The following is a 12,968-nucleotide window of genomic DNA, read 5'->3' as shown; positions in this document are numbered from 1 at the left end:
GCCCTACTGTAGGTTACACGGTGACTGCAGCACCCACGTCATTCCGAGAAGGGTTTGGGCTCCAGCAGAGGCCTGAGGCAGCCACTCTTGGAGTCCTTTGGGAATACAGCCCATGGTTTCATCCAAATACAAGAGTGACCGTGGAGGTCCTGGTCCCTAGACAGGAGACACCTAGCTGCCCTCTGGGTTTCTTCCCTCCTCCAGGCTGGCCCAGGTCCCAGGCCTGGTCAACTTGGCCACTGCCAATCCAGAGGCTGGCTGCCTGCCTTCCCGGACCCCTCCCCGGGTTGGCTCTCCCTGGAGACCCCTCCATCACGCCCGCAAGGTGGACGCAGAGAGCGATGGTTCCACTGAAGAGACGGATGAGTCCGAGACTTGAGGAGTCTAAAGGGTCCTGTCCACAACTCCCTCGTGCCCAGCTCCCCCCCCCACCCCCGCCCTTTGGGACTCCCGCCAAGCCCCCTCTCCAACTCCTGCGCCCTGCTGCCCTCTGCTGGTGACAAGCCTTGAATAACAGCCCAAGCCCAAAGACCGGCCAGAGGGGTCTGGTATCTGTCAGCCAAGTCTAGCAGTGACCCGGACAAGTAACAGCCTACTCTTCTTGGCCCTGTCTGCCTCTGCACTTTAGTCAGGACCCAAGCTGACAGCAGACTGAGCAGAGGCCGTGAGGAAGATGATGTTTGCTGACAGTCCCCATATAGGGTCTCCCCTCCCCTCACAGCACCTCTAGGGAGACCATGAATAACAGTGCAGGGCTTTGCATGGTCAGGGGTGACACCTGTGGCACACATACAGGGTGGCCATAAACACAGTGGCCTTCTCCTGGAGGGAGAGCCACTACTGTGACAGGACAAAGGGTAGGCAAGACCAGTCCACTTTCAAAACCTGCTCCAAGTCTCCTCTGTCTGTGTCTAATGGTTCAATGTTAAATGAATAAAGTCCCTTGCATCTGGTAAGTGGTGAGTCTAAACCACTAGACTGAGGATGGGGTGAAGGGAAGGGGCGAATTGGGGGTTTTGGTGCTGAGTCCCAGCTCTTCTGGCAGGAGTGGGAGGTGGGGGCCAGAGGACCACTCATCTGGAGACCAGCCTCAGATAATGAGCCAAGAGGGACTCCCCTCCAGCACAACTTTTCAAAGGTGCTCACAGCTGGAATGGCCCTTCAGAAAACAAGCTCATAGGGTTCAAGGCCAGGTTTCCATAACTCTTAACGACCCTGGCCTGAAAGGGTTAGCACTATAGTCTTCTCTAGCCAGGGTTTCATTAAATATTTGCTAAGCACCTGCTCAGGGTTGGGGCAATGGGGATGCAGCTGTGAATGACAGGCCAGAGGACAAGCTTCCAGCCAAGACTGGAGGAAGGACAGGACAGGTGGTCTTCAACCTCCTTTAATTGGCCAGAGGTAATCCAGAAAGTACAAGCCACCCAGGGACCCAAGCAGAGCAGATGGGTGTCACCACACTGGGCACACACTTCCCTGGACTCATCTCTGTCCAAACCAGCCGCCCTGGAGTTTCAGGGACCGGCTCTGGAAGCCCTGCAGTATCAGACCAGGGCTGGAAGTTCTAGTTCTACTGAGGCTCCAAGCCACATGGACTCTCCAGGTCCACCACTGTCTCCAGCCTCTGGCTGACAGCAGCTTGGAAATCCTGGGAGGCATCTGAATCCCCTCCAGCTGGTTTACGACACAGGTGATGGTCTGGGCTTGGGGTGGGATACAGAAATCTGGACTATGAACATTCCAGATGATTCCAGAGCTGGAAGGCCCAGGCTCACACTTTGTAAGTCAATAGCTTAGAGCCCCACGGCCCCCTTGCCCATCTTATCTAATGGTCCATCTCCCTGCCCAGTGGTTTACAACTGTACCCTGAGGACCTGGAGTGGCAGCTACATTCCAGGAGCCCCTACCGGGGGAAAAGATTACCAAGCTAAGGAGTCCTACACACACCTACATCCTTTCATCCTGGTTTTAAAAGGGTTCCGTGAAGGGTGTAGACTTCATTTGTCTTGAAAACTCCGAGAAACAAACCGCAGTCGAGCCTGCGGCTGGGATGAAGTGCAGGGCTGCTAGGCTGCGTGCCTGCCCATGGCCATAGGGCTCACGGGATGAGTTCAAGGGCCAACTAATACCAGCTCTTTCCTCCGCGTTGCAACAGGGTGGTGAGGTCGAGGCTGCACCGGACCTCGCGGCAGCACAGGGCCGAGAAGCCAGGGGTCTTTGGCTTTCAGAGAAGAGACAAGCTGGAGGCCCCGGAGAGCATGGCCTCAACTTCAGCACCAGACACCCTGCCCATATCGGTGGGAGCCCAGGGAGTGAGGCCAGGGACCTGCACTGGGCAGGGAGGCAGGATCCAGAAAGGACACCACTTCACTCAGACCAACAGCGGCCCAGGGCCCTGTCGAGGCTTTATTTGACACCACTCTGTTTCAATACAAACAGTCCAAAAAGAAAGTCATGTCCCTTTGGGGGAGGGGGCAAGGGAAGAAGGGTCCGTGTTGCTTGAGAGCCCAACCCCCACCCCACAGTGGGCAGCATAGCAGGGGTAAGATGGCACCGAGGAGGCCACAGCGCACGGCCAGGGGACACGGCCTGCAGCCCAGTGGGTGCCTCAAGCACTCACTGGTGGTGCTGTCCAGGCCCAAGACCAGGATGATACAGAAGGAGAAAGTTGAGCCCCAAGAGCCTGTTTCTGTCCCTTATGTCCTCTGCTTCCTTGGCCAGCATTACGCTCACAGCATCCAGAGCAGGGCACAGGGCAGATGAGACCCACCATGGCCACCAAGCAAGGGAAGAAGGGACAGAGGGTCCTGTGCGCCACAATGGATGGTATGGAAGGACTCCGAGACACTCAGGAGAAGTATCCCTCAAGTGATCACTGTAAAAAGGGGTGGTGAGACAGGAGAAGATCACTCGGGCCTCCAGTCTGATCCCAAACGAAACCTTTAGGTAGCAGGTCAAGTTCCTAGCCCTTAGTAAGGCCCAGAAGAAGGTCCTCCCTCCCCACCCCACCCCCACCCCGGGCGCCCACAAGAGCCTGCTGGAGCAGCAGTAGCAGCAAGTCCAGAGCCTCCCTCCCCCGGGGGCTGATCCACAGAACTCTTTCTGGACCTGCCCACTGGTTCCAGAGGATGGGGGCCAAACCCCAGACAACCTGGAAGGATCCTAGAGCTAGCAGAAAGCCTTATACTTCTCACTTTCCCTACTTAGGGAAGGGCTGGACCCAGAATCGGCCCGCCTGAGGGAACTCCTCCCCTCGCTCCCAGTGTGGCAGGACAAGTGAGCAGCAGCTTGCGGGGCAGGACCAGAGGACAGTAATCAGCACACAGGGGAGGGTGTGCGAGGGGAGGACAATAAAGGGCTCAGTGTACAGGCAGAGGTCAAGGCTGGAACCGCCCATCCCCCTCACCCGAGATCCTCAAAGGCCACCCCACTCACACACAACACATATAAAGTAACAATTCCTCCCCAGCTTCCACAAGGCAAGCGCCCCTGGCCTTGGAATCATGGGGGTTTTGCTGCTGTTGCCACCATTCACTTGCGCTGTGGCGCCTGGATCAGTAGGAACCATAGCGATCCTGGACGTGGGGGAAGAAAAAAACAAGTCCCAAGTCTCTCACCTGCAGCAGCATCCCCCACATGCCCCTGCAGGACTCTGGGGAGTCGGGCACCTATCTGAGCATGGCAGAGATTGTTTTATATTTTACTGTGATGCGGGAGAGGGGTTGTGGCCGGATCCCAAGGGGGGGGGGGTAGCCCTGCTTGATCCTGAGGCTGGGGAGGGGGAGGAGGAGCTAAGGTTACAGACAAGGCTGGAGAAATCAGTGCGGACACAGCATCATCTTAGGGAGTGGCCCAGCCCTGGTACCGAGCTCAAAAGCTGCCCCTCCAGGAAAAGAAAAAGCTTTCAGGCCCGGGTCCACCCAGCAGCAGTGTCCGGGTGTGGTGAAGGCCAAGCTCCCAGGACTCTATCACTTTCCGCCCCTGCCCCAGGCCAAGCAGCCCCAGCCTCACCTGCAAAGAATTCATCACACCATTGGCCAGCACAGCCATCTTCCCAGCCACAGACTTGACGCCCTGCTTAAACTGGGCAATGTCAGCTGTGGGGAGCACATTGCCCAGGGATACACTACCTGTAAAAGCAAGGGAAAGGGTGGCTCAGAGCCCTGCAGCAAGCCCTGCCCAGGCCCTGCTCTGCTCACAGGTTCCACCGGGTGTGCACCTTACCACTGGTGCCCTACCTACTCCATGAGCCCCATCCACGTCCCCGAAGAGGTCAGACGAGCTGATGGCACTACTGCCCGAGAGCTGCTGGAGTCGAGACCTGGCTTCATGCTGCGGTGAAGAAAGGGAAAGGCCTGGGGATCTTTTGGCCCAGCCGAGATACCCTGGTGCTGAAGCCTAAAGCAATGGGAAGGAGGAAGCTCTTCCCCCACCTGCCACCTCCAGGCTCAGGCTGGACGACGCTACTTACCTCAGCATCCACCTCCCGCCCAAAGAACATGTCCGATGAGATGGCTTTGGCTCCTGCAAATTTCTGACGTGCTTCACTGGACTCAAGGCCTGAGCTCCGGCTTTCCACTTCCCTTCTGTTTGTGACTCTGAGGGGTGGATGTGGGATACCTCTGATCCTTCTATCGCTATCAGAGACTCGTATTACTAAACCCATCACTAACAGAAGCTGAGAAAAGTGCTAGTGGCCTTCTGGAGAGACACTGTGGCCCCATCTGGCTGTGGCTCTGGGACTCCTCAACCCTCTCCCCTGGACAAGGCCCCTCTCTTCTCCACACCAAAGCCAAGGCACAAAAGAGCGTACACTGCCTCCACCAGGCGGTGTGGACACAGTCTAGAGGACACCAGTCCTCTACCCTGAACCACAAGAGCTTCACCCAGGATGTTATGACATCTGGCTCCTTCTCCATCACTACTGCCAGTCTACTCCAAGTTACAATTGGCCTAACACTAGAGTGACCCTATGTCTCTGTTTGCCTGAGTTTATACCTAGTCTCCTGGCATTTTGACTGGCAAAGGCATCACAGTGTGGACATAACGGCATATGGTCGCTCCTACCGATTGCTGACATGCATACACCCTGGGCTGGCTGCTTTGTAAGTTCTGTTACATTTAATCCTTCCAGCGACCGTGTGAAGGGACTACTCATATCCCCGTTTTACAAATGATTTGCAGGTAATTCATCAAACATTACCCAGGTTAACATAAACTTAAATAACATAACATGGTGGCCAGAAACACACAATCCCTGGGTGGCCAGGACTGAAGCATGACTGGGCCCCTCTTGCCAGAGGAACTGATACTGAACAAAAGAAGCTACTAATAAGCCTTCTGTGATGATTAAGCACAGCTCAAACCAGACTGTGATTCCTGCACTACCCAATCTGGTAGCTGCCAGTCACAGTGACTATATAAAATTATTTAAATTAAATAGTCAGTTCCTCAGCTGCACTAGCCACATCTGAAGAGCTCAGTAGGCACATACTTGGTGCCCACCACAGGACAGTGCAGGTATCCAGAATGTTCCCATCACAGAAAAATCCTACCAGACAGTGCTGCCCTAGCCCACTCCACCTTTCTGAAATAGGCCGGATGCTTGAGATGGTCACTTCTGGCTCCTTCTCCTCCATCCTGTCCACACCCCAGGCGGCATCTGTATCCCAGCGGGAACTGAAACTTTCCCCCAAGGAGAAGGGGTTGTCCTTGTACCTAGTGAGACAGTAGAGTAGCTTAGAAGAATTGAATGAGGAACTAGCGGCCAAGTCTGCACCCCAACGACAGCCTTACTTTGGGGGTCCAGAGGCGAAAGTACCAACATCATCAAACAAGTCCAGTTGCGCGCGGGAGGATTTTGCACTCACTGGGGTTTCCTGCTCAATCACCTGCATCTCCGACAGCACCGAGTGAGAGATAGAGCTGTGAAGACAAGTGGGGCCGGCCCGAGAGCAGGGGTGAGCAGCGGCATCACCACACAAGAGAAGATGCCCAGCTGCTGGAAATCTGGGTTCTCTTCCACTGGGCGCCCCCAGAGCCTTCCCCTCATGCCGTACACACAGGGCAGGGCCAGACCCAGCAGGCAGCACCATGGGCCCGGCTGGGCCGGAGGACACCCTCAACTGTCCGCACATCAGCTTCGTTTTCTCAAAGTAGGGCTTCCCTAGCCAAGGACTGTTTGCTTGTCTGCTGGCATGTTAACAATGACGTGCGCCAAATGGTAGTGTGCTCTGTCCTTAAAAACAACTCAACAGCCACATCCTTCGCCAAGAGTGACAGGTTCACACGGAAAAGATGCAAAATGCCCCAGAACCAGGAAAGAGTCTAATGGCATCAAAGGAAGAGGTCTTAAGTTTCCTAACCCCCAACTCAGCCTACCTTTGTCAAAGTAGAGAGCCTGGCTGTCTGCACTAAGCCCTGGGGCTGCTGTCTGGTCTCCCATGGAGAAGAGACAGAGCTGGGCAGGTGCTACTAAATCCTGAGGCCTCGACATCCTCCCATGTCACGCTCCACAGAGGCATCTGAACAGTTAACACCGCTTCAATAAACTCATTACAAAATATCTACAGCGCTTAGCGGGCAGAAGCCCAAGGAGTAAATGTCTTACAATAGGGTTTTGGGAAGGGTAGGCTGGGTTTAAGTCAAAGATTCTATTGCACTGCAAAAAAGAACCAACCAGCTGAAAAAATTGTTCAGACCCTTTAACCCAGTAATTCCTGTGACCGAAACAGGGAAAGGGAGGAGACCTAGAGTCCTTTCCGGGATTAAGATTTTAGGTTTCCCTGATTAGCAGTGGGGAAATAAATAGAGTAACTTAAATCCAACTGGCACATGTTCTGAAAAGATGAAGCAGGACCAGCCAGCCGTGTCCTCTTTCAGAGAAGTAGAGTATAAAGGCCCAAAATACTGAATTTGGAATCAACGATTCTACACTCAAAATCTAGTTGTGCCGATAACAAGATCTGTGGCCTTCAGGCAAGTTGCTGAATTGCTAAGTCCATTTTCTCACCTATAAAAAGGACAAAGTAATACCCCCTGCCCAGGACTGCTGTATTTCAGCAGGTAAGGCCAGTGGTGGAGCTCCCAAGCCCACCGCAGCCAGGATGGCTGGCCCTGGTGCTGTCCAATACTCCGATTTTTAAGAGATCGAAAGTCTAGTGTTACCAAAATCTCTAGATATCAACTCTTAGTGTAGAGCAAACAAAATGGTTCAGAGAACTGGTTTGCAGTCCTTGTTTTGTTTTTAAGAAAAACACAGCAACACAAACCCAGTGGTCATGAAACAGGAAGGGCATTGTCAATGCCAAAGGGCATGGTCTAGGGGCATTTCTGCGTGTTAGCATGCCTGGAAGCATTGGCATTTAGAGGACTGGTACTGGGGATGCTAAGATCTTTGCAATTCTCAGGGAGCTCTTAAAAAATAAACAGATGTCCCACCGAAACGCTGTTAGCAGCCCCATTAAGCAACACCACCATACCCTCTTGGGTTTATTGAAAAAGCACCCAATCCTGTGTTTGTTTCATTTAACAAACACGGTGAGCACACACCTACTCTGTGACCAGCACTACACTAGGCACTTCAAGACAATAAGCAAAGCCATCTATCTGTTCCGCCTCAAAGACTGAGCCTCAAAACCCAAACTGCTGGGAAGAATCTGCAGTGGCTCCCAGAACAGTGGCACTTCCCTGCCACACCCCAGAGCCAAGCCTCACCTGCGGGACACCAAGCCCATGCCCAACCTCTCTGCCTGTTCTCGCTTCTTCCCTTCTAGATTCTGGAGCTTCTTCTCCTCCTTCTTACGGTCAATCTGGAGCTCCTGGTAGGCAAGGCGCATAGAAGCAACCCTGGGAAGGAATAAATGTGTCAGAGGCCAGCATGCATCCTCACCCGTCCTCCCTGTCCACCCAACGCCATGTAAGCCAGGGTCCCATGGGCAAACGCTCACATGGACTCCTCAGCCTGCTTCTTGGCATCAGCCGCCTGCTGCTCACGGAGCTTCTCTGCCACCTGGGCCTGCCGCTCAATCTCACTGAAGCTCTGGCTGCTCACCTTCTGGGCCCCTAGGCCTTTCTTGGCACCCAGCTGAGAGGAGAATGATGGGATGGAGGCCTTGCCAACAACCACGAAGTCTTCTGTTCCCTCCCAAGCGTGGGTCCTCTAGCCACACCCACAAAGGAAGCATTTCTTCTTAAAGTTTAGGGTAAAAAATAGGAGCCCAGCCAGCATGGTCATGAGGGAGAACAGTGGTTCTGCTGGAGCTGGGCAGGAGGTGGCTCACACAATGCCAGTGGATGCTTCAGGGCCTGAAAACAGCAGGTAATGCTGACCAGGCCCAGTATGTACTGGGCACTTGACGTGCACAATCACACAGACTCTTCCCAGGAGCCCCTTAACAACAGTTGTCTTAACAACCCTTTCACAGATAGGGTTCAGAGAAGTACCTTTGCCAAAGTCACACAGCCAGCAAGTGGCAGGTCAAGCTGACGCCAGCTCCTAACCACCACCATACTGCCTCTCTCCACCTACCCCTTTCTTAGCTGCTGCTGGCTTCTTCTTGCCAATGAGGGAGGTTCTCGGTTCTGTGTGAGAAAGATGATGAGGCAAGAGTGAAGACAAAGGGAGGTCAGAGGCAGCAGCTCAGTCTGTACCATGCAACTTCTTGGCAAGAACTTCTACAAAAAACAGCTCCAGGCAGAGGAAGGCAAGGCTGCCACCCACCAGTTCCAACCAATGGCATCGGCATAGCCCAAGCCAAAGACAGACAGACAAGGTTAGGCAAGGCTCCTGACTCCCAGCTGACTGAGACAAGAACTAAACCCAAAGCACCAGAGACTGTCACAGTCCCTGAACCAACACGAAGCAGGAGGCAGATGTTAAATATCAGCCTCAGCTCCTTCAGCAGGGAACTGGCATGCAAGGGGCTGGGTTCCCCGAGCAGCTGTTGGTTACCTCTGGCAGGAAGGGCCCCTTTAGGTGACAGATACATGGACTCTAGAGAGAAAAACTTGTGGCTAACAAGGGGCCCACCCCAGGGCCTCCTTATAGCTCCCAAGCCCAGAGACCAAAATCATTCTGAGAGGCCTCACTTTAGACTGAGCCATGCTAGCCTTCCCATGGGCTCAGTTTCATAATCATTCTGCTAGCTTCCTGCCCCAACCCCCAAGGGTCAACAGAAGCACGGAGGCCAGCAAACAGACTGTTCTAACATTGAACTAAGACTTAAGAACACTAAGTAGAATTTAAAAACAACTGAAGGGCCAGACAGGCTGAGAAAGGACAGTGTTGCCTTCAGCTGTGAGAGCTGCACCCTAATCTGATGAAATGGACCAAAGAGGCCAATCTTGCCTCAGACTCCAGGGTTAGGTGTCCTGTCTCATACTGGCTTCCCCACACTTTGGCTAGATCCAGCTCCACATACAGAGGCAGACCTCAGGCCTCGTACACCAGCTACCAGGTTTATCAATTCAAAAGGCCTGGTTCTAAAGTCCTTGCAGTTGACGCTACAGCCACAAACCCAATCCCAGTCCCCACTCCAGAAAGGTCAGATGCTTGACTCCTGAGGCCTTAGTCCACATGACCAGGCAGCAGAAGATCTGAAAAGAGCCCTGGAGGCCCACCCTCTCCCAGTCACCCCCTACCTGTCAGGTGGCATACTGACCCAGAGAGGCTTTGGGTGAGGTGCCAAGCAGGTCCATGTTGGGGCTGTGCTCTGGCTCTGTGGATGCAATAGTGGAATTTAGATATAAGGTACAAAGCTTGCAGTGACTTCCCCTTAAGGGGAATGATGGGATAAGAGTAGGAAGGACTGGCTTTCTTCAGCTTGCTGAGGCCACCAAAAGATAAAAGAAACGCCCACCACTTCCTCCAAGGGATTAAAATGAATCACAGCTCACCAAGGAATATAGGAACATATACACACACGCACTCACTCACTCCAGTCCCCTTGGCCAGGTGTCCCCTTCCTAGACCGAGTCCTTTGCCAACACCAGGGCCCTTGGTTGAAATCAGTACTGAACTCACGTGCCAGACTACTGATCTCTGTAGAAGGGGTTAGCTGCTGGGTCTCTGCTGGGTCGGGGGGTTGTACTTTCCAGGCAGGGGGCTGAAAAAGAAGCCAGATCATAGAAGCTTTGATGAGCCACTCCTCCCGGCAAGGAGCACCAAGAACCTATAGGTACCTAGTGGGAATGAGGCCTTCCTCCAAGCCCATGAGAAAAAAAACTGGAGGCTAGTGAGTAAAAGTATAGCCGCTATTACTGACTATGGAAAAAAGAAATAGGAAATTAGCAGCCACCTCCACCCCTCCACTATGTACTTAGAGCCAGAGCTCATCCCCCTAATTTCATGACAACTACTATTGGGCACTTACCACCTGCCAAGCACAAGTCTAAAGGCTTTTCACGCATAAATACATTTAATGATCTTGACAACCCTACAAGGTAGATATAGCCTCTTTTAGCAACTCGGATTTTGACAGGTTAAGTGCCTTGGCCACCATCCTAGAAATGCTAAGAAGACAAGCAAGAATTCAAATTAAGAGAGTCGGACTTTAGCACCCAGTGCCAGTCGACAGGAAACCTCCTCCTAGGGGTGGGCTGCTGGGGAGGGACTCCTTTCCTTGTCCCAACCACAGTACCTTTCTTATGGGGAAAGAATCCAGGAAAAGTTGTCTGGAGCTCCTGACACCTCTTGAGCTCTCAAGAAGCTTCTCCTCCTGCCTACTATCCCAGTTTATAGGAGTCCATTCCTAAGGAGGACCACACTGCACATCTACTCCAGGGAGGAGGAAACCTCTGGGCCTACCCAGCAGTGGGCTGTAGACGTTCCCTGTCCAAGGAGCCATACCAAGGTGAATGGACTCCATGCCACATGACCACAGAAGGCCTTGACCTTGGTAAGTAAGCCACCTGCCAGCAACAATCATGTGAAGCGTTCCTTGTGGGCACTCACTTGAGTGTGTTCTGTGAAGAAATCAGAGTCCTTCTTCTCTGGGGAGTGACTGGGAGCACTACTCATATTGTCTATCCAAAGCTAGAAGGAAGAAGACACCTTTGAAACATGGGCCTCTGAATATTCCTACTCACCCCACTACCTCAGCCCCGGGGAACACACACTTACATCAGTGCCATGCCTGGCCAGGGCTGCACTCCCCAGCTGTCGGATCTTCTCCCGGTACATCTGGGCAGCTCGGCTATTATATTTGGTGTTGGCGTCACTGGCTGTACATCCGTGTTGGCGGAAGAAAGCTGTCTGGAGAGCAAGGGAGGAGAGCATGCTACAGGTGACTCCCCAGAGCAAAAGAGGCACCCCCTTGTAAAAGCCCAGTTTATATCTGACAATACACTCTACTGACGCCAGCAGTTTTTCAGAGGTAAAGATCCTCAGAAATCCCTGCAAAAAAATGGCCTCCCATCCTCTGAGATAACTGACTGAACCTCAGCTCTCTCTCAACGCTGCCTGACAGCCTGCCGTCCACTATGCCCATCCTTCATCCAGGCTCACAAGATCTGGATGACTGTGGAGGCCCCAAATCCCTTGGCCTTTCCCGAAGAACATGTGTCTGGTTTAGTATGAATCCAAACCCACTAGAGAAAAATCAATTTCCAAGTTTAGAGAAAAGTGTACCATGTTGCTATAGACCAAACAAAACAAAACAAAACAAAACACCTCTGAAAACAGATACTAACAGGGCCTCCTAGGAAGACATTGCTAGAACCCAAGCAGAAGAATGGGGGTGGGGAGGATGGTAAGGAGCTTTACCGCATTGGCATTTCCGCCGACCTGCATACACCTCAGCTGGAACCAGTTCCAATTGGAATCCAACTCTGTGGACCTGTGTGCAAGGGCTGCGTGTCACCCACAGGCAGACACCAGGAAGACGCTTCCCTGGCAGACCCACACCTGTCATTTGGCCTCGGGCTGCAGTAGGTGCCCAGGAAACAGTAATCAGCCACCACCCTATTTCCTGCACTCTCCCTTGTCCGTAAAAGATTTGCTCTTCAATTATCTAGTCGAAAGAGTACTAATTATTGTCCAGATCGGAAAGGAGGTCGAATTCTCAAGCACTCAGGCTTGGCATTGCCTCTCCCCTTACCGACGGTCAGTCTCACTCCAGACATGTGCTCCATCATCAACAAGGTCAATGCAGCTAACTTTTCCCCGCAACTAACAAGAGTGTTAAGTTTAACCAACAGGAAAAGAGGAAATGTTGCGCTAGACGCGGACGCAAGCCGCCTACACGACAAGGGGCGCACACAGGCGGCTCCCTCCCTGGCCGGGAGTCGCGGCGAGGCGGCCGCTCTCCGTCGCCGAGCACACAGCCCCGGCCGGCCGGGTGGAAGCACAGCAGCCGCGGACCCCACCTGATGAAGCTGAGATGGACGCCCAGGGAGCGGTGCACGCCAGAGCAGTCAATGCACAAGAAGACACCGTACGTGATGCTGGCCCAACTCGGATTCTTGGCGCCACAGTCGAAGCAGGCCTGGGGGAGGAGGCGGTGGGCCAACGGTCAGAAGCCCCGAGTCGAGGCCGGGCGAAGCCACGCCAGGGAGACGGCCCCCGCCCGCCCCTCTCCCTCCCTCAGGCCCCAGGGCCGACGGGGGGTCCCTCTCCGCCGGCGCCGGACCCCGCGCGCCTCCCGCCCGCGCACCTTGTTGGTCGGAATCCCGCGAAGCCGCTTGAAAAGCGTCTGGATTTCGGTCTTGCTCGGTTCCGCCGCCATTTTCTCTCCTTCCCAGACACCAGCGCGACCGACGGGTCCCGTCAGGGGCCAATCCGCGGCCGCGAAGGCGGGGCGCCGGGCCGGCGAGCCCCCGCCAGCCGGGGGCGGGGCTTGCCCGGGTCCGGACCAATGAGCGGCCGGCGCGGCCGAGTCGGGGCGGCCACCGGCCCCGCGTGTGCAGAGGGCGCGGGTCCCGCGCGGCGCCGGGCGGAGCGACCGCTCACCGGCCGGCCCGAGGCTCGC

General features: G+C 54.2%; 2 protein-coding genes across 5 annotated transcripts in view; one reads left to right on the top strand and one right to left on the bottom strand.

The window, feature by feature from the left end:
- CSTPP1 (centriolar satellite-associated tubulin polyglutamylase complex regulator 1) overlaps positions 1–2,496 on the top strand; it is a 198,197-nt gene extending 195,701 nt beyond the window's left edge. The window contains exon 9 of one of the 2 annotated variants that reach the window (XM_055309433.1): positions 2,156–2,496. In XM_055309433.1, coding sequence (XP_055165408.1) covers positions 2,156–2,414 — 259 coding nt within the window. In that variant the 3' untranslated portion in view covers positions 2,415–2,496. Of the gene's footprint in view, positions 1–204; positions 957–2,155 lie in introns of those variants that run through there. The other variant, XM_055309442.1, reaches the window with a different exon arrangement.
- On the bottom strand, positions 2,367–12,796 carry ARFGAP2 (ADP ribosylation factor GTPase activating protein 2). Of its 3 annotated transcripts, XR_008662429.1 has the most exons (18): positions 12,654–12,796; positions 12,367–12,485; positions 11,765–11,837; positions 11,123–11,254; positions 10,955–11,035; positions 10,025–10,106; positions 9,663–9,719; positions 8,954–8,995; positions 8,531–8,583; positions 7,950–8,086; positions 7,717–7,848; positions 5,797–5,925; positions 5,584–5,718; positions 4,472–4,598; positions 4,239–4,332; positions 4,012–4,130; positions 3,436–3,575; positions 2,367–2,875 (listed from the first exon to the last, which is right to left on the bottom strand). XR_008662429.1 is itself a non-coding variant. In XM_055309410.1 (17 exons), exons 1-17 carry the CDS (start codon positions 12,723–12,725, stop codon positions 3,555–3,557), a joined length of 1,605 nt encoding a protein of 534 aa, XP_055165385.1. In that variant the 5' UTR covers positions 12,726–12,796; the 3' UTR covers positions 2,367–3,554. The 3 variants fall into 3 exon arrangements, 2 of the variants coding, with proteins under 2 accessions (XP_055165385.1, XP_055165398.1); XM_055309410.1 differs by having other exon boundaries at positions 2,367–3,575; XM_055309423.1 differs by lacking the exon at positions 8,954–8,995 and having other exon boundaries at positions 2,367–3,575.
- Positions 12,797–12,968: the final 172 nt, after the last annotated feature.

Source organism: Nyctereutes procyonoides, unplaced genomic scaffold, assembly GCF_905146905.1.
Source record: "Nyctereutes procyonoides isolate TBG_1078 unplaced genomic scaffold, NYPRO_anot_genome, whole genome shotgun sequence".
Taxonomy (NCBI): domain Eukaryota; kingdom Metazoa; phylum Chordata; class Mammalia; order Carnivora; family Canidae; genus Nyctereutes; species Nyctereutes procyonoides.
Note: the sequence above shows the minus strand (reverse complement) of the source record. Positions and strands in the feature narration are given on the sequence as shown.

What these genes read in the sequence shown, in the direction of transcription:
- ARFGAP2 (XM_055309410.1), bottom strand. Translation starts at nt 12,725, where the DNA reads ATGGCGGCGGAACCGAGCAAGACCGAAATCCAGACGCTTTTCAAGCGG. An exon ending in TCGGCGGAAATGCCAATGCG is followed by an intron (nt 11,255 to 11,764) that starts GTAAAGCTCCTT and finishes CTTGCTCTCCAG; the next exon opens with ACAGCTTTCTTCCGCCAACA. An exon ending in ATGGGCTTGGTGTCCCGCAG is followed by an intron (nt 5,926 to 7,716) that starts GTGAGGCTTGGC and finishes TTGTCTTCACAG; the next exon opens with CTCTATCTCTCACTCGGTGC.